The sequence below is a fragment of the Hirundo rustica genome, chromosome 8 (genome assembly GCF_015227805.2).
Source record: "Hirundo rustica isolate bHirRus1 chromosome 8, bHirRus1.pri.v3, whole genome shotgun sequence".
Lineage (NCBI taxonomy): Eukaryota > Metazoa > Chordata > Aves > Passeriformes > Hirundinidae > Hirundo > Hirundo rustica.
Genome location: NC_053457.1, coordinates 1,576,550 through 1,597,002, shown reverse-complemented (window position 1 = coordinate 1,597,002; position 20,453 = coordinate 1,576,550). Strand labels below are relative to the sequence as shown.

At 39.1% G+C, this 20,453-nt stretch overlaps 1 protein-coding gene across 2 annotated transcripts; it reads left to right on the top strand.

Annotated features, from left to right (window-relative positions):
• The first annotated feature begins 510 nt into the window (after positions 1-510).
• SLC25A16 (solute carrier family 25 member 16) lies at positions 511-19,972 on the top strand. 2 transcript variants are annotated; one of them, XM_040070974.2, is made up of 9 exons: positions 511-889; positions 4,419-4,511; positions 6,654-6,787; positions 8,431-8,494; positions 14,400-14,521; positions 15,050-15,116; positions 15,818-15,980; positions 16,818-16,886; positions 18,393-19,972. In XM_040070974.2, the coding sequence occupies exons 3-9, from the start codon at positions 6,725-6,727 to the stop codon at positions 18,547-18,549; spliced, it is 705 nt and encodes a 234-aa protein (XP_039926908.1). In that variant the 5' UTR covers positions 511-889; positions 4,419-4,511; positions 6,654-6,724; the 3' UTR covers positions 18,550-19,972. The 2 variants fall into 2 exon arrangements, with proteins under 2 accessions (XP_039926908.1, XP_039926907.1); XM_040070973.2 differs by lacking the exon at positions 511-889 and adding an exon at positions 3,418-3,567.
• The last annotated feature ends 481 nt before the right edge of the window (positions 19,973-20,453 follow it).

The window sequence follows — 20,453 nt, the reverse complement described above, 5'->3', positions numbered from 1 at the left end:
GAGTAAGAAAAGGCATGACAGCAGAATGATTGTGTAGTGCCTTGCTGGCAAACACCGCATGTGGTGAGACAGGGTTAATTGTGCATGTACAGACCCAAGAGTTTTGGATGCTTCAAGTCTACTGCGCTATTGCAGTAAGCCATGTGATACAGGGGTCGCAGAGGGCACACCTCTTCCTGGCACTTGAAAGGAAGGAAGGGACCTGCTTAGCCAGAGAAATTTGGCACCCAGTGTATTTGCAGACTCACTAACTCTGATCAGTCAAATATTTCTGTTGATTAAAGACCTCACTGATAGGGTCTGTTGGGGTCCTGAGAGTGTCAACAAGGCTTAATGGCCTGGATGAGCCTCACCGGGGCCTCTACCCACACACCTGATTCATGGGCCCAGGAACTCCATTTAAGCTCAGATCTGGCTAGCTGTTTCCTATCTAAGTTCTAGTGCAGGTGTGTTTGTTTAGGGTGTTGGTTCTGGTCTTAGTTGTTGTCTGGCTGTGGTTTCTAGATGACCCTCAGGCATGTCTCTAGCTTTGTTTTGGGCCTTGCCCTCTGGATGTACCCTAGAGCTGCTTTGTGCCCTCCCTGAGGCTGGAGCCTGTTGCAGCACCCAGCTCTGCCTGTCCTACTGCAGGACTGCTCCCTGCAGTGAAGGTGCTTCCTGTGCTGTGGTCACATTTGGCTCCTTGCTCACCTCACCTCAGGAAGAAGCACTTCTCTCTGCTTGCTGGCAGAGGTAGAGTTCAGGATAGTACAGTGATGAGGAACTGAGGTTTGCTGGAGTAGCTATAATCTGCAAGTTGTGATTTTTGTGGCAGAAGAAGAATGATTCTCACGTGGGGAATGTTATGTACCTCTAATGTCTGTAGATATGGTTTGGGGCAAATGAACAGGTAACTAAATACATGTTATGTCTGATTGCTAATTAGCTAAGACCAGAAGCAACTCTAAAGACTTAAAAAACGTATACTTACAGCCCAGAGGTATGATACCTGATAGTAAGTTGTACAGCTGTCTCAAAATAGGGTTTGGTGTATACCAGCATTTTAAGAGCACTGAAAATAATCTTTTCTTTAACCACTACTATGAGAGCTTAGCTAACTAGAACCATGACAGTCTATTTTAGTTGTTATCTACTTAAAATGTGTTTAGACAATCAAGCATCTTTTAACACAACAACAAAAAAATCAGGAACAAAATGCAATTGCTAAAACTACTTACCTGCTTGATTTTTTTTTTTCTTCAAATTTGTATTTCTGCTTCTGAGTATTGTAATTTTAATGTCTTCCCCTGCTGATTGTTGATTTACTGGAGGAGGATGCCATAGTGTCACATGTGAGTGTAACCTGAATGGCATTAAAATTGCTGATGACTTTTAAGAATGGGTTATAAAAAAAGATGTCACCAGAGAAATTCTGTAAAAGGTGTAAGCATTTCAAAGTAAAACAATGAAGTGACAACTTTATGTTTGGGAGAATGTTAAGACTTAAAGGTGCAAAAGAACTACTACAGGGGCTAATGAATAAAACAGACCTTGAGAGCACTTTATACCAGTATTTTAAAAAGCCCAACGAAGCTAGGCATGTAGAGCTCATTGCTGAATTCCTTTGTGTGTTAGTACATCTATGCAAGATGTTCTGTTTAGCTTTGCAATGCAAGTTTTTTACTGTTTTCCTAAGCAGTATGCACACATGGGGCACCCTTCCCTAAATTATGAGGGTTGACAATTTATCTCCTAGAAATATCCTGCCTGTGGCTAAGAGAAGTAACAGCATATCTATGTGATTATTGATTTTTCTAGTCTGTGCTGAAACTCTAGAAACTTGATTACTTTCAGCTGTTAGTGCACTTGCAATGCTTTTCTGTGTGAAATCAGTAAATTAGTTTCCTACAGCTGGAGCTGTTAAGACAGTATAGTTGCTGTGGTGGGAGGAGGCTTTTGCTGAGCAGAAACCCAAAAGAATACAAACTGGATGGAGAAAATGGCATCAACAGGGTCTTAAAAATCTGCTTCAGTAACTCAGAACAGTTGCCTTTCTATTAGACACTTACAAAGAGTGACTTCAACAAAAAATATTAATTTTGCAGGTATATTAAAAAGGCTTGAGGATTTTCTGTAATAAGGGACTTAATTCATGTTTTGTAGAAGAAACCTGTTTTCTTTTTTAAATTATTGGAAAAATGAACATTGTAATAGCCATTTCTCAAATACAGAGATGATGTAATGATCAAATGGAGCAAAATGAAGATTTCTTGATTCTGACACATGCTTAATTTTAAGGAATATAATCTATTAAAGGGGAAAAGGAGTAATTTTTCTTGAAGGTAATCCAACAAGCAGGAAGCAAAAATATTCCGGCATTTTTTTGGGAAAGTAGCTCCTTTTACTTGTCCAAGCCCTGAGAACTGTTTGACTGGTTCCTTTGTCTTAGAAGACTAACTTTTTAAAAAGGCATGTTGGTATGTGAAATACTTGAAATCCAGGTTAACATGTAGGGGGCAAAAAGAATATAAGGAATAGGTGAGTAACTGCAGAAAACGAAAGAGTAAAGCTGACAGCGTGAGCTTTCTCGCCAGCTGTCACCAGGCATCAGGCGTGTGCTCTCTCCCTGCTCCGTGCACAGGCGTTCAGAGGATGCACTTGTGGTTTTTTTCTTCAAGAGCTGGAGACAAAAGGTCAAATGCTTCCCGGAGAGCCTTATACACTGTATTCAATAGAGACATTGCAAAAAATCTAAAAAATTGTCAAAAACGTTGACAGCTGCAGAATAATACTGTGATTGACCTTTCTGATTCTAAAACCGCTGATTTTTCTTTTTTTCAATGTTTCCCCTTCTGATGCATTTTGAAACTTGCATATAAATAATCATACTGATTTTTTTCTGGGTATGAAACCGTAATTGTAGACAAAAGAGTTGATGTTTTAGCACGAAGCTTAAGTAGCTATTTAAATGGCTAAAACGAAATCAATGTATTTTACAGTACAGTCTAATTAGAGCTCTTTAGGGTTTGGTTACGCGCGCCCGTAGGTCTAAATATACGCATTCGTCGGCGAAGTGCGCGAATGACTATTTCTGAGGAGCAGCAAGCGATCCCCGGGGGCGCTAACAAAAGAGCTGCACGGCGCCCCCGAGCAGGCGAAGGGCGAGAAGCGGCCCCGCGGCGAGGCGGCTCCGGCGGGGTTAAGCCGGCCTTTCCCGCGGCGAGGCGGCTCCGGCGGGGTTAAACCGGCTCCGGTGGGGTCAAGCCGGCCTTTCCCGCGGCGAGGCGGCTCCGGCGGGGTTAAACCGGCTCCGGCGGGGCCAAGCCGGCCTTTCCCGCGGAGCGGCGGCCCCGGCACTGACGCGATCCGCAGGCGCCGCGGCGTGGCCCGGCCGCGGCTCCGCCCCTGCGGCGCGGCGGGGGCAGCGCGCCGCCCCGTGCGCCGCCGCTCGCCGCTGAGGGAGCCGCCGGCGCGGCCCGGCCCGGCCCTGCCCCATGGCTTCCCCGGCGGCGGCGGGGCCCGGCGCCGCGCTGCCCCCGGCCGCGGCGCGCCGAGACTTCTACTGGCTGCGCTCCTTCATCGCCGGAGGTGGGTGCCCCGGGCGGGCGGCGGCAGGCGGACTTCGGTGTCGATGTCCCCGTGAAAACGCCGCCGGCTCTCGTCACCTGCGGAAGCGGGGAACTCGCTTTTCCTTTTACCCCTGATGGACTAACGCGGGCGGCGCGGTGCACGCCGCTGACTCGCACGTGTGTCAGAACCGGCGAGGAGCCCCGGTCAGCCGCCAGTTAAATGTTCCCAGAGCCCGGACCTGCGTTAGGGTACTCGGGGAGGACGGGTTATCCCTTGTCCCCGAACTGTTGAGGCTGCTGTTGAGAAGACGAAGGTGGTGTGAAGGAGCGAGGCAGCCTGGCAAACACAACGCCGCATTAGTAATCTCCTAGAGAAAAAGCCTATGTATTCTTTCTGTGAGGTGTTGTGTTTTAGCTCTCTGATTTGCTGGGGGTAGGAGAAGGTTGTGTTTATTTAACGTTTTTACATCGTGCTGCATTCTCTCTTGGCTCTCACTCTCTGAAGTAGCCCAGGGTACACGGCAGACACGTAGCCGTCTCCTTGGGAAGATCAGCAAGGGCTCTTTGCCGCAAAAGGGAAGGAGGAAACAGGATGGAAAACTCCTGAGTAACTTCCAGGAAAGTTCCTTCTGCGATGACCTTAGCAGCTGAGACAGACAGTGGCCTGGGTTTTTGTAAACAGGAAAAGTAGCTTAGATGTTTTTGCTAAGGCTTCAGGGGCTTTGTAACATCTAATAGAAGCTGTTTACTTGTTATTGGGCCTTTTTCCAGTTCCTGACTGAGTTAACTGCATTAGAAAAATCCCTTAATTAACTGCTGACCTAAGGAACTTTTTTCATCCTGTCGCTTTTCTGTTTCTCTCTTGAAAAGGTGTTGCAGGATGTTGTGCCAAAACAACTACTGCACCACTGGATCGAGTAAAGATTTTGCTGCAAGCTCATAACCACCATTACAAACATCTAGGTAAGATGGCTGCAACGTGTCTAATTTTTGGTTTTAAATGCAGCGTGTGTGGTGTGGGTGTATTAATTTACTCAGTGATGAGGCTGATATAAAAGGTGCTCATCAGACAGAAGGTTGTATCTGTCTGGTCAGGCTCTGTGCCATGTTTTGTTACTGTTTGGGAAGAAAAACAAAGCCCTGTTGTAAGCTGTGGTATCAATCGATGTGTTAGAGACTGTGATGTCAGAATAATCCTCAATAAGGCGCCTAAGAGCCAGGCTTGATCTTCTGCTTACGGAAGCTAGCAGGAGATTGGTAATCATAGCTTCAAAGCTTGGATCATTTCAGTCTGCACTGTACTGCAGTGGTTGCCAGTTCCCAGGGGCCATGGGGATCCCTGCCTTTCAGACAGAGGCATGGCTGGTGGGAACTGGAGAGAGCAGAGCGTTTGTGCCTGGTGTAAGGTGCAGGTGGGCTCTGTTTGGCATCCGTGTTGCGTCGTGGTGAGAGAGCAAACTCAGTGTTCAGAGCTGTTCTCTGCGGGCTGTAACAGTGCCCTCTTGTGCAGAGTATTTGAGCCATTTGTGTCAGATGTTACTGAGACATGTCATAACTTTTGCTCCAAAATTTAAGTGTTGCAATTGTCAGGGAAAAAATTGGCTAATTTTGCATGTAACTAAACTTGTTATTAACTGAGACACTAAAGATAATGGTTTTTTTTAAAGTTGGGAAAATAAATCAACCCTGAATCATAAAATTCAGTGGATGTATATATTTACTGTGGCAAAAAGGGAAACACAAGAAATGTGTTTCAGTAACATAGACACAAGTATACACTCAAGTCTAAGAATTGAAGGGTGAAATAATTGGTTTGACTAAGATTTTAAATCTTCATTTTCAATGAACTGTGCCATAGTTGGCAAGTAAATTCTTGTGTTCTTCCCTATTTTGGGAGTCAGATATGTTGCTGAGTGTTTGAACTGTCTGACTTGAATGGATGTCCAAGTTACATGTAGGCAAAAAAGGAGAATCATGTGGATGAGGTACCTGTAAGTGCAGAGACACCATGGGTCAGTCCATTAAAGTCCTCACTGTGTGATTTTACACCATTGCATTGTGCAGCTCGTGCCATGTGGATCCTGTGTGTGTCCTAGGAAGTGGAAACCATAACTCATCATTGCAGCATAGAGAGAAATTCTAGTTTTACCATAACTCATCATTGCAGCATAGAGAGAAATTCTAGTTTGCCATAAGTTCAGAGGCATGTAATAAACATGGCATCTTAAAAGTAAATTTACTCTTAAATATGTAATAATTTAAATATGTTACAGTGATACAGTAACAAGGTACACTAATCTATTCATATTATTGGAATCCCAGAAAATAATAGGTACTTGTTTTGTTTAAACTTCAAATTAAAGCTTGTCAGCCACTCTTTTCTTCCTGCCTGAATGCAAGATGTCTTTTTCATTTTCTGCTCTTAGTGCATATGAATTAGAACTGACTATCACAGTTGATTCTTTTATAGGTTTAAACTAAAAAGTGAATTTGATAGCTACTGTGCATAGCTAATGTTTATAGTAAAACTATAGGTTTTGCCCGAACTTTTTGTGATCTTGCATTACTTTTACCGATTAAAAATAAGTAGGATTGCTTCTTGTTGCAATAACTCTGAGATAGAGTGAGATGTTTAAGTTGTAAATAATGAGTGTCTTCATGTTTACTTATTTCCTCATTTAATCTGTAATTTAGCATGTAGCAATATCAGATTGTTTTGCCACGTGTTTAGATGTTAAAGTTTTATTGGTTTATTTAGAACTGACTGGATGGTAAGTCAGCCAATTCCCTCCCTTGTGTTGCTGGCATTAGGCTGCTGTGGGTGGGTAGTGGAATCTGCAGTCACATTGCTCACAGTCCAGACCAGTCCTGGGGCCTGAGTGCAGAGTTCACTGAATCTGAGAGATGAGAAAACTGATAAAACTTAACCTTAAGGCTCTCCCTTCCGGCAGTGTTTGGGCAGTGAAAGTGGATTTTCCACAGTTACATGAGCAACATGATGCAGCCTTAGCTTTATAAGCTTACTTTCTGTACAGCAGCATTTCCTTGATTTTTTTTTTTTTTTCCTTCCCCACAGTGTTAAATACCTTTTTTGTATTACTGCAGGAGTATTTTCTACATTGTGTGCTGTCCCCAAAAAGGAAGGTTACCTTGGACTGTATAAAGGAAATGGGGCGATGATGATTAGAATCTTTCCGTATGGCGCTATTCAGTTTATGGCATTTGACCAATATAAAAAGGTAGCTGAATTTACTTTTTTTCCTTTTCTTTTTTCCTGCTTGCAGTGAATACAGACTGGTCGAGTGAGTGAACCTAACACTGAAACTTCTGTATCTTACTAATTAGCTGCACATCTTTTCTAAGGATGCTTAATTTTATCAGAATTTACTCATTAAAAATACCAGGGCAACAGCAAAACTTTTGCAATGTTGCTTAAGGAAAAAGAAATTCACACTGATTTCTACATGTTTGTAGTGTTGAGAATAACCCTTTCTTTTAATGACAACAAAAGGTAATTTCAAGTCTACTGCTATTTGTATTGCCATGAGGTAGGTTGCCCTTTGTGAATAATGTAGGAAAAAAATGTAGACTGAAACAACTTTTATGTTCTTATGTTGGGATACTTAGTACTTTATGGATAAAATTACTTAAACTTGAAAGTCTGTCTGGATACGATTGTTATATTTTACCTGACAAATTATTACATCAGGCTGTAGATAAAAACGACCTTGAAGATAAAAATGCCTATTTCAGGGTTGGGCAAGATTTGTGGATTCTTTTCTGTTTTCCTGCATTTGCCCTTTCATAATAAATCTTTGCAACATCTCATGGAGGTCAGTTGTTAGCATGAACATGATTTTAAATATTTCTGTTTGTGGTAAAAAATACCATTTTGCTATTAGTGAGGAGAAATTTCATGTTTGAAAGGTCAAATTTAGTACCCAGCCAAGTAAATGGTACAATATTTACTGAGGACAATGGGATTGAAATTGTGATTCCCTTCCCTGAGAGTAAATTCCAGAAGACTGATATAAAGAAGTTACTGTGATGGGTGGTGGGGTTTTTTTTTGTGCTGTAATCATGAATGCTGTTGATCTGTGCATGTTTTATGTCATGTGGAATAAAAGACTGTATGCCATGCTTTATAATTGAAATTATTTATGAATCTGCAATTTCAAGAACTCAGTTAACATCATAGCACTTTCTTTCACCTATTAATTGACCAGAAACCCCTACAATATTTTGCATGGCTATTTAAAAGAAAAAAAAAATCTTAAAGGAGGAAGATACAAATGATCTTTATAGCAGAAAGTGAAAGTATATTTGATAAAGCCTGGAAACTAATTTCTAACTTCCTTCCAGGCCATAATTAACTCAGCAAGTTCTTACTCTGAAATGTTGTCCTTTTTCTCTTCCTTTTTTATTTCTCCTTTTTTTTCTTTTTTCTTTTTTTCTTTTAATCCAGTTAAAATCTTTATGGGAGTGTTTCACATGATGTGCATGTAAGAAAAATTGACTCTTCTTATTTTTCAACTTTGTTCAGTGTCCTTTTGCTCACTGCGTACTCAGTTTGCCTTGTTTAACACACATTAATGATAACTAAATAAACAATCTAGTTTCTGAAGTAAACAGTACAAATACTTTCAACTCATGGTTTTGCTTTGTTAGTAGAATTTTAGTACTTCCATGTTTTTAATAAGAAATTGAAAAGAGCAGCAATGTTAAAAAAGCCTAACAGTAATTAAATGTTCTGGATTGAATTTGTAGCATTGTAAACTTCTTGGAAACTGCTGCGGAGTTTGCACTAACGTGCTAATAAACTTTGTGCTGTGTTTCGCTGTATTTTCTGATCTGACTACTTTAAACGTTCCATATTGTGTAGGTAATAAAGAAACAGCTTGGGATTTCTGGGCATGTGCATCGATTAATGGCTGGATCCATGGCAGGTATCGTTTTGTACTTGGATTTCAGACATGCCTTTTGCCGAGAAGTTAATATTCATTCAGAGCATGATTTGATGTGGTGTTGGGTCAAACTCCTGCAAACTTGTATTAAGCAAATATACTGGTAAATGGTTAATTTAATGTGGTTGCTTAATTGAAATCTGTTTGTCTAAGACTATTCTTTAAAAAATATTGGTGCAAGCAGTGAATTCTGTGCTGTGTTGTGAAGCACAGATTTATTATAGTATTTTATTATAGCATTTTAAAAGTGTAAAAACCAGTGTCATCAATATGAAGTATAAAGCTGCAGGTTCTGGTAGAATTAGCTCATCAGCCCTTCTGCCACTGCTGCTAGGTTGAATATCAGCCCACAGAAATAGAGAGAACTGCAGCTTCTTAAATGAGTCGTTTCTTTAATTTTGCCAGAAATGTCTGAGCTCTTCAATGTCCAGTCCAGGATTGTCATGATGGTCTTCAGATCATATTTGTGAATGCTAAAATCTCTCATTTATTAATTAGTGCAATAGAAGCAGAAAAACCCATCAGTAAGCTGCCAGTGTATGGTATGATTATATATTTGTTTTCCTCTTACTAGTCATTGAGTCAAACGTAGCTAAGAAAAAAAACAAGGGAAGGTAAGTAATAGTGGACTGAGTTTCAATTGAAGTGGTTCTTATGTGCTTTTAATTTGTAAAATAGGTTTTTACTAGTGTCTAGTGACCGTCCTTAAATAGTTATGGGTATTCATATTTAGCTTCTTTTGGAAAAAAATACTGGGGTTTTTACTACCTTCAGTTAAACTAGGAAGATCTTATAAAAATATTCTGGCTTTGTATGGTGTCAGAGGAAAAAGAAAGAGAAGGAAACTAAACAATGAGAAGAGTCCTAAAAACTAACCTGTTTGCTATGATATGTTCTAGAACTTGGTTGGCCTTCTATCTGAAAAGTCAAAAAACCCCTAGATCCTTAGATGTGGGGTTTTTTTCTTATTTTTTTCCTTTCCCTTGGCTTTACCTAAATGTTCTAAGGAACATTTTGCAATTCACTTTTACCCCCACAAAAGATTATTATTATTATTAGCTTTTCCAGGGGCTTTGTCAGGGACTGGGAACCTGACTTGGGAGGCGCTGTGAAAACACGCAATTATCAGCTTAATCTGTCTCAGTGTTGGATGGGCAGGAATTCTTCCCGTAAATAAATTAATAGCATCTGGCATTGTTGTAAGCACCTTACTGGTTAAATCTGGTTTGTGTGGTTAGAATAACAGAAATAAATCAATATACAGAGCTATCTGGCAACCACGATCTGCTTTATGTGGTGTGTTTAAGTACAATATACTCAGCAGTTTCATTTTTAGAACCCAAATAGTGAGGGACTGAGCTTGACTTGGGGATGAAATGAACACAGCAGTGTGTGTGTGTGTATATATATATATATATAAATATATATATAGTATCACATGTGAGTGTCTCATTATTTGTTTACTAAGTGGCATTAACTGCTTCTTGGGATATTCTGTAGATAATAAGAAGCAGAGGGTTTATCTTAAGTATATCAAGGAGATATAGGGGAGGAAGGAGGCACTAAGAAGAGCAGAGTTTGAAATTTGGTAGAGGAGTTTTCTAGGCTTGCAAACAAAAAATAAAATAATTGAAATCAATTGATAATATTTCTTGCTTTCCTCCTGTGCTGGCTCAAATAAAGGATATTTTTCATTTTCTTCCATACTGAAGCACTAAAGGAAATGATATGCTGCACAAACCCCAGTGCTTGTGCAGAGGGGTCTTCACAATTTCATGGGATGCAGTATTAAGAAGTTGAGAATAGATAACCTGTATTTCTTTCAACTTTCTGTCTCCTCTACACCATCTAGCTAGGCAGCTGTCTGCTTTCACTTCTGTGTCCACTGTATTTAAATCTTGTTTATGTCAGTGTTTCCAACTTGACTAGTGGTCAACAGACCTGAATCAGCTTCAAAGTGGTGGGAAACATTTAAGTGTCTTCTGTAAGTGATAAACAGGATCAAAAGCATATCCACAGGAGAAAACAAGGCAGTGAGGATGGGGGTAGTGGAGGGAGAGAAAAGAAAAGCCTATTGTAATGCATCTATTTAAGGAGACCAAGTTAAAGTTACTGTGGAAACTCTAACTCTGAATTTCCTGAGTCTTGTGTGATTCAAATTTCAGCTGTAACACTTCATTAACAGATAAGTAGTGTACAGCTTCTTTTAAGGAAAGACAGAGCTGGGCAGAAGAAAAATCATAGAAGTTGGTGGGGTTACAGAAAGAAAATTATCAAAAAACAACAAAAATGAATAAGTAGCATTAAATAAAACATCACAGGATGATTTTAGAAATTAAGTTTTCTAATAGAAAAATCCAGATTAAAGCACGGAAGTGTCTTTCCTATTCTGCAGTTGATTAACTTTAAAATAACAAAGCTGAAAAAGGCTAGATGTTATCTAGAATAAACTCAAGTCCCATTAAACTAATACAGAAAGTATGGTTTTGTTTTTAGCTTTCTACTTTTACTAAAAGTGATTGAAAATGGTACTGACCTAGTACTATCTAGGAGGATATGGACTGTCTCCATTTTAAATAGTATGTAATTAACAGTTACCTACTCCAGTCAGCATTTTAAAAAAATCTGGTCTGGCTCTTCCAATGCGCTGTGGAGGGAAATGGGATTACATGAAGTATGAGGATCGATAATTTAGGCATTCTTTAGCCTGTCTGGTAAATATTTTTTGTCATCAGCAATTTCTCTGTATGTAGTTTCAGAAGCTTTGTTTCATTCAGAAGATGCTACTTGGATAAATTAATCTTTATGTTACCTAAGGAGGAGCAAATCTTCTGCAGTTCAGGGCTGTGTCTTGTGCTTATTGCTATTTGAGCGATATTCCTCTGAGTCTCCTGGCTTAATTTGATCTCTGGAGCTACTGATAAAATACAAAGAGCATGATAAAGATCATAAAAACTTGGCATATGAGCTGTGTTTGCAATGTAAATGTATTTCACTTGTGTTTTTTTTCTTGCTCCAGATAGTTTATTTTTTATTTCCAAAGAAAGAAAAGGAGTAAGAACAGAGGAACAGTAGGGGAATTGAGAGAGATGAATCCCTGTAGAGCTAATCTCATTGTTAACTCCCAAAGCCTGGGAAGCAAATCAAGGACAGTCTAATGTGCTTCACTGTCACTGTCTTTGGTCTGTGTGACCCAGTATCTTGTCCCCAAGAGTGGTCAAAGGCTCTTGAGGACAATATGGGAAGTGAAGAATGGTCTTTCTCTGCCTTCGGAGTCAGCATTGGCAGTGAAAGCTGCTGGCTTTGAGGAAGTGGCTCTTGAGTAGCTACATTCCCCTACTGTGGTAATTTCAGATCAGACAGTGGGAATTGCTGTATGTATCTCTGAACTGTTGATACACTTTTGAATCTGTCCTGTTTAACCTACCCTGGGAGAGATTTTTGGCTTAGCTATCATTAATGGGGATAGACTTAACTTTTTCAAGCCTGGGACTGAGCCTTAAGGTGCTCTGGTCTGACTTCTCATTACATAGTATTTAGGGAGCAGAGGTGAGATGAGTAATTCTGTAGACTTCACCACAGTGACTGTGTCCTACAACTGGCTGTCATTCTTCTTGGAAAGGGTAGTGTCTCTCCTGAGCCCCAGAGGAAATCTTGATCCCTTCTGTGTACATTTTCCTTATATGAACAGTAAAGCAGTAATGTGCCTCTCCAAGTTACTACAGAACAGCGTATATTGTGGCTGATGTCCCAAATCCTACTTTTCTTTTTTTTTTTTTTTTTTCCCCAGAAATTCATGGCCAGAGGATTTTAAGAAAAAGTAAAAACCGTTTATATTTAAATCCTTACTACATATAGTATCGTTCAGTTTCATCTGTTTGGTTTTTTTTAAATTGTCCTATTTTCAGACTGTGTTCACTAAATAGTGCATTCACCAAGCTCTTGGTTGGACTGTTGCGAGCCTTTTTTCAGAGGCAGTTCCTGGATGGATGTCGTGCATGATTGGAAAGAGAGGAGTGGGTAAAGTCTGTTTTCTGAAGTGGGATGATTTTCCTGTAGAAGTGCTTTCCCCTGCTTCTTAATTTTTTTTAACTGCTTGAATAATCTATTTTATGATATTTCTGGCCATCTCAGGGTATCTATTAGGAAAAGGCTGTAGACTGAGGGATTGCATTTCATGTAAGTCAGTGGAAACAGCCTTGAAGTTGCTGTAGTGTTTTGCAGCTTCCAGCTGTCAAATCCTGTGGGTGAGACAACTTCAGAAATGAACTGCAGATGTCTGCTTTTTGTTCAGAGGACTTGTCCAAAAATAGGTGGTTTTGTCTTCTAAAATGAATTACTGGTGGGATAATCCAGAATCCCACAAGCTTGGCTCTCAGTTGAGAGTTGACCAGCGTCAGGATTTTGGATAGCTCAGTTACTGTGGGATTTTTTCCTCACCATCTAATCCTGATACCTTTCAGATCATTCAACTTAGTGGGTTTTGGTTTTGGTGTGTGGTTTTGTGTTGGGTTTTTTTTTGTTTGTTTGGGTTTTTTTTGTTGTTGTTTTGTTTTTTGTTCTTTTTTTTGTTCATAACTTCTACCTGGAGTTAAAAAAAGAAGAGCTTGTTTGCAGGAGTTGTGTTGTGTTTGGATTTTGTTGGTTTGTGTTTGATTTTTTTTTTTTTCCTTCTTCCTGTTATGGATTTCTCTTGGCCTTGTGGAAAGGAGGGGAGATGATACAGCTACAAAAAGAGATGTCATTAAGAGACTATTAAAACTTAAAAGGAAGTGACAATTTCCTGCCAGCATAATAAGTGTGCTTATCTTCTGTAGGACCATTTAAAAAAGTTACATTTGGCTAAATCAGAGCAGTTGCTAGAAAACAGTGCCAGCTGCAAAGGTTTTTACTTCTTCTGCTTTCCCCAGATTTTTTTTTTTTCTTTTGAGTTTTAGTTGTGTGTTTTTTGTTTTGTTTTTTGGTCTTTTTTTGTGACTGTGGTGTACCACCAGAAAATGACCACTGTTGTTAGTCAACAATTTTAACTATTCCCTCCAAAGAATTTGTCAGCCATTGAGTGGTTTGCCTCAATATCCAGCAGTTGGAAAGAATTTGTTACTCAGGTAATTGTTAGAATTGTTTTCTGTACCGGAGTTCTATTTCCAAAATTGCAAGTTGGTCAGCATTTAAGCTGTTTTGAAGCAGCTCCTAGCTGGATGAGTTCTAAGATTTTATTTTATTCCCTTTTATTTTGCATCTTAAGTCCAGAAGGCTTTTCTGCTCAGTTTAAAAATAGAAGTCCTGATGTAACATGAACCATTAAAATTCAGTAATGCAACACAGTTAAGTACTTCTCATCAGTATGAGCCTGTCTCTATTTTAGATATAATTAGAATGTATTTAGTGTGTCATTAGAATATGTATTATATTTTCAGATAGATACCTGTATCTATACCCAGTAATCACACCAAATTCTGACAGAACCTTTTTGGAATAAAAGATGTACATTTAGTGGTTTGAATTTTTTTTAATATGGTAGGGTTAGGTTTCATGGTTGCAATCCAGCAAAGCTCATGTAATTGGCTAGCCTGATTCTTAGGAACTATGAATTTCAATAAGATTGCTCAGGTGAATATAGTCAGACCCATTAATCTTGGAAAATCTAGGCCTAGGTGTGCTGCTTCAGGGAACACCAAGTACAAACATAAATCCTTTGTGTGTTGCTGGAGTTAGTGTTCCTGTTCTCTGATTGTAACTGACTTTAAGTGTTTCTTTAACAAAATAGTTCGTATATGCAATTGTTTTTGCTGCCAGAAAAGGAAATTCTACTTTTCAGAATAATCCTAGAATCAGATAAGGTGTAGGTGAGTTTTGTTTGCTTGTTTTGTTTTTGTTTTTAATAAAGGTATTACAGCAGTGATTTGTACTTACCCTCTTGATATGGTTAGAGTTCGCCTGGCGTTCCAAGTAAAAGGGGAACACAAGTACATGGGAATTATCCATGCATTCAAGATGATTTACACCAAGGTATTTTTTCTTTTAATCTTCAGTTCTGTCAAAGCAAAATATGCTCTTTAAATAATGTTGCACTGCATTGAACGTAGTGGCTTAGTGCAAAATTACATGACTTCATTTCGTGCACTTTGAATTTTTTCATGTAAATAATTATTTGGATGCTACTTTTGACCTAGGCTGCTAAGCTGTAGCAAAGGCTCATGTAAGTGGGAGGTCAGAAGCAGCAGAGATGCTGCTTTTCAAGAGAAGTAGTAATGTTACCAAAAAGATTTGGGGAGGACGGCTATGCGTAATGCATAAATGTTTCCAGTTACGGTGTGGGGTATAGATTTTTCTCCCTCATTTTCACTTATTTATCCTCTGTGGAGCCAGGCAGCTGTCCCTTCAATTCTTCAGGCACAGGAAGCAGAACATGACATGAGCTCCTTGGTGGTAGATGGTGCTAGTCAGATTGCTGTCTTGGGAGCCCGTATGAACAGTCAGGTAACTCAAGACACTTGTACTTCTTGCCACAAATGCTGCTGTGTTTTTCTTTCCAAGGAAGGTGGTTTTAGTGGGTTCTACAGAGGGCTGATGCCAACTGTGGTGGGAATGGCACCATATGCGGGTAAGTTAAAAGCCAGAACGTGGCAGTTCTGTGCACTACTAAATTTAATGTATTTGCACACCTAGTTAATTAGCTTCTGTCCTAATCATCTTCAGTGATGCTCCTTGAGAAGTGTCTTCAATAGTCAAAGCCTAGCTTTTCTGCAATTTGGAGTTGGGTGAGAAAGGTAAACGAGCGGTTGTCTTGTACTTCCCAGTTTTCCCTCAAGAAAACATGGAGGCTGCTTCAAACAGGCGGCTCCTTGGGATCGGGCACTCTGTAAGTGGAGCCTCGGAGCCTCTGTATTGGCTCCATCTCCTGGTGGCTTTTCCATAAATACTCCCGCGTGTAGAGCGGCGGTGATGTGGAACAGAGGAGCAGAACAGCCTGACTAAACTACACTCGTTTTTAAAAGCTGAGAGATGTCCCTCTGTTAGGAAGATCTTAGGAGCAAGGAAAGATTCTTGACAGCAATCCAGTAACTTAAAACTCACAGTCTAGCTTACTTAAAGCAATCTTGAAGCGTTATGGAGAAACACAAATTAATTTGGACAGAAGTTACTGTAGAAGTTGAAAATATTGTTTATCTGTCTGCTTAAAAAAAAGGGCTTCCAAAAGAACTAGAAAATAGTTTCATTTTGTAAATGCAGCTTTCTGTTTATGACGCTACCTCAACAAATAGTTTGTTTTATGAAAGTACATAAAATTAAATTTCCTTCCAGGTTTTTCGTTTTTTACCTTTGGTACCTTAAAGAGCATTGGACTTGCTCAAGCACCTAACTTGCTTGGACGGCCTTCATTAGATAACCCCGATGTCTTAGTTTTGAAAACGCACGTCAATCTGCTGTGTGGTGGCATAGCTGGAGCAATAGCTCAGACGATATCGTAAGTTTGGGTATGGGGTTGGTTTTCCTCTCTGTAGCTGTTCATTCTAAAGAAACCTTTATCTGACACAATTTTATTTAAGTCTAATTATTAGTAAGGTTTTAAAATTCAGCACATACTGAAATTTAGGTATTTCCCAGTGTTTCACGTACTAAAATTTCTGTTTAATCTTCAGGATATTTTAAGAGCTATCCAGTGAGTCAATTAAACAAATTTAGGCAAATCTGCTAAAATCAACTTTCTGACCCTGAACATAATATGCAGGATTTTATTATTCTAAATTACTTTCAAATTTATGTAACCTGTGAAGCCGTAGGTCTAAAAAAACCCCACCAAAACCAAACAAGTCTTAGATAGTGTATCTGGCATTTTTATTACTTTGCTTGCTTTTTCCCTTTTTACCCTGTCCTTATTCTATTTTATTTTGTCCATAAAATAAGTGAATTTAACGGACTTATGTGGCATGGATTTTTCACTAAATCACTGCATTGCAAATATAATTGCCTATTAATCCTTAAACTGTTAATTTTATTTTCAATGCAGGTGTCTTCTCCCTTCAGCATTTTACAGACTGTTTTATACTCTCACCTTCATGTGTCTTTCTTACTAGTGCCAAATGGAATATATTAAGAGCTCTGGGTTGCTGGTTTTGGTTGTGTAAGGGGAGTCTCCCTTTTTGGAGAGCTTTCAGCTGTGTTGAGAATCTAAGCTGGATTCCTGACTCACTGAAAAGGCAGCTTGGAGGTTGTGTCTGGACTTTTTTGTATTCTTGTTTAAACAATACTCAAGCAGTCGTCACACATCTGCTTGAACCACTGTGTAAAATCTCCTCTGTAGGTATCCCCTGGATGTAACTCGTAGGCGAATGCAGTTAGGAGCAGTTCTCCCCGACTCTGAAAAGTGCCTGTAAGTATTTCTTTTCATCTGTAACTAACTGAGTTCTTGGGTATCTGAGCTAAGTTTAGTTCTTGATTTTAAACTTTAGAAATAAGAAAACAACCACCCCCTCAACTATTATGTTGTTGATTTCTTCATTCTTTTAATAAAGAAGTTTCCCCACGGACAAAAGCTGCCATTATCAATCTGGAATTAAAAAAAAATAGCTGAAATAACAATGGCACCCTTGTTAGTAATCCTGTATTTGTATTAGTAAAATGCTTTTTTTGTATCTTAATGCAACTTGTGCTACCTTTAATATGAGCAGGATCTCTAAAAGAGAGACGGAATGCTTCTATTGAAGTGAAATAGTTTGAGTGTATTTTAATGGTGCAGAATCTGTTCCATAAGATGATTCTGCGTAATACAATTTTATTTGAGCTTTCTTGCACTTACAGTCATCTTCTATACCCCCCACACTGTTGAGGCTCCTCCAGTAGAAGTGGAAGCACAATAATAACTTAAAAATCATAATAGTATTAAATCAGCTCTCATCTTGAAAAACTTTCTGAATTTCAAGTTGTCTTAATCAAGTTCAATTCTGGGATAGTTTTCTCTTGGTTCATTTTGATTTGATGGAATTGTGTATGTCTGAATCCAGTGCAATTCACTGTGAACCTCCTGCATGGAAAGTTGGATCCTAGCAAGAGCGGCCTGAGTGACCTTTAACAAACAACCTCAATGTTGTTTAACTATGAGGTTCTGTTCAGTTTTTTTTTTTACCAGCCTTTTTTTTCCCCTTCGATATTTTCCACTCCTGATGATTTTAAAATGTGTTCTTTGTTCTCAGGGTTTTGCTTTTTGTATTTGTGAGGTCTACTTTTACAGACATGAGGCTTCCCAGTTTAACAATTTTATTGTGACTATGTAGAGATATGTGCCTTGAAGGAGAGACAGAGTTAGAGGATGAGAGGACAAAGCAAGCAGGAAGTCTCAAAGCTTTGGAACATAATGGAAGATGCTCTCCAAGAGCACTGTCTTCAATAGCATGGAAATACCAAGCACCTTAAGTTCTTTCCATTTCATGTCTGTTTGCTTAGTTTCAATACAAGTATGTGAGGAGAGTTCTCTTTGCATGTACAGAGCCATTTCTGCTTTTAATAAGGTCAAATAATATATACTCATATTATTCTTTGTAAAATGAATTGATGCTCCTTACCAGTTAGGCAAGAGGATGGGTGGAGCCGTTCAGGTGTGAAATACCTTAATGTGCATGTAGGGCAGGTGTTTTCAGAACGACGCTTGTTTAGCTGGGACTGCACTGTCCTCTTTCCAATTCCCAGCGCTTGGGCCCAAGTTTCCTGTGGAAGCTCAGGTTGTCTTTTTAGTCATGTGTGGCTTTGCTGTGTGGAATGCCATGGGCTTTTCTCCACAGGTCTCTTTAAAACCCAAGTAAAAAATGTCTTGTATTTAAAGAAAATTATTTTGATACTGAATATGTGTCTCCACTAATGATTTGGGTTCTTATTTTTCCAGTACGATGGTGCAGACGCTGAAATATGTGTATCAGCAACATGGAATACAAAGAGGACTGTACCGTGGTTTATCCTTGAATTACATTCGTTGTATTCCTTCCCAGGCCGTGGCTTTTACCACATATGAACTCATGAAACAATTCTTGCACCTCAGCTGATGCTTTCTTTCAGAAGGCTTTTCTGTAAAACTACACTATCAATCCTCAAATGATATTGATGACTAAATTACTTGAAGTTAAAAAAAGCGCTTTCTGTTCCTGTGGACCTGCTGTTGTCTGACATCCTTATTTGCCAAAATGCGATTAATTTCCTGGAGTCAAAACCGAGTGACACATCAAAATAAACATTAGCTAGCTCTAAACACTTTGTTTGCATTTGATCTTCTAGGCTTCATTAGATGAATTTTAGGAATGACACAGTTTTGGAGATGACACCCATGTTTTATACGGGTTCCAAGCTGTTAGTTATTTAGCTTTATCACCATTCCAGGAGTTACATGCTGCTGATTACGCTGCTTTTTAAGCTAGTAATTAGGCATCTGTTGTTTTTAAAAATTCAAATAATAAATAAATAAACAAACTGATTTGAGCGTAATGCAATGATTTTGGCATTCAGATCATTGCCAGGTCTGCAGAAGCTGAGCTTGGCAGACCACACTTTAACCAGCCTTTTATTCTTGTTCTGTACAAGTTTTCTGTATGCAAGAACAATGCATTTGTCTTCAGACTGCTACCCAGGAAAGTCTCTTCAGCCATTGCAGTTAGAACCAGTGAGATGTATTTAGCAGTATTAGAAATCTCGCCATTTGGAGAACAGTTTCTTGGCATACATTCTATTCTAAGAAATGCTGTTCTGCACAAATAATAGCAGGGTGAAATTTTACAGGGATGAGTGCCAGAAAAAATGTCCTTGTGGCAGGTAGTAGGAGCCTAATCATAGAGAGCTTTTCTGTGGAGCTGAATGTTCTTGATTTGGTTTGTTCAAGGCTGAGGGTGTTACGTAGTTCCCAGTACTAGCTGGTGTGAACAGGTTTTTCCTTACCTTAAACGGTGGTGACAAAGAAGACTGCATGCTGCTGCATTTACTTGTTTAGGCATATGGACCACATCCAACCTCACACAGGAAAGAACGTTTAAGATCGTATTGGCGTCTGTAGGTGTGTGTATGTTCTGTTTCTGGAGTTATGGTATGCAATAGACTATTGCATGTTTGCCTCCTCCTATACCTTTTCTGGAAGGAATTATTTTATACATGATTTGCATTGGTACTCTTGATTTTACTCACTTGATTCAGGAAACTGTAAAGCATTTACGTCCTTTAAGTAATTTATTTATTGTAAATATTTTAGTGTCTTCTTAGAATTGGCAATGGTTGTGTTAAGTGGTGGATGGTAAAACTGTTTGGCTTAATTTTGACAAATTTAACAACCTGGATTTTCAGTTACATATTCAATACCAACTTCTGTGGCTCAATTTTTCCCCCCAGTTTCTTAAAAATATGTATTTCTTTGAAATCTACAGTGTAGCTATGGACAGAGGATGAAATGTATCTGGATATATTTTATTAAAATTTTTGAACTAATGTCTTTGTGTGATTTGTGTGTGTTGCAAGCTAGGAAGAACACATGTTTCTGGAATGATCTGTGTTTGCCCTAATAGGTAAATATACACAACACTGTCATTCATAATTAAGAGACAGCAAATAAGCTTTTTCATCTGATCTTTAGTTTCACATAAAGGAAAGCTAGCCAATATCAGTGATTTTTTTTTTTTTTTACATTTTAAAGTTCTTGCGCTAGAGATAAATCCACTGTATCAGGAAAACTGAAGTGCCGTTCGTTATGTTGTTTTGCTGTGTGAGCAGATAAGCTAGTTCTTTTTCATGTGAATTCTGTTAGGGATTATTAAGAGTTTTACATCTTAATTCTACTACCAGGGCTGTATTTGAGGAGTGTCATGGTAAATTAAGCAGTTGTTATGCGGAATAAAGCAGAACCCAGCATGCTGATGCCTGAGGAAGAGAACATAAAAAGTGTCTTCTAAATACTTGAGTCTGGTATTGA

What these genes read in the sequence shown, in the direction of transcription:
- SLC25A16 (XM_040070973.2), top strand. Translation starts at nt 3,474, where the DNA reads ATGGCTTCCCCGGCGGCGGCGGGGCCCGGCGCCGCGCTGCCCCCGGCC. An exon ending in GCGCTCCTTCATCGCCGGAG is followed by an intron (nt 3,568 to 4,418) that starts GTGGGTGCCCCG and finishes TCTCTTGAAAAG; the next exon opens with GTGTTGCAGGATGTTGTGCC. An exon ending in CCACCATTACAAACATCTAG is followed by an intron (nt 4,512 to 6,653) that starts GTAAGATGGCTG and finishes GTATTACTGCAG; the next exon opens with GAGTATTTTCTACATTGTGT.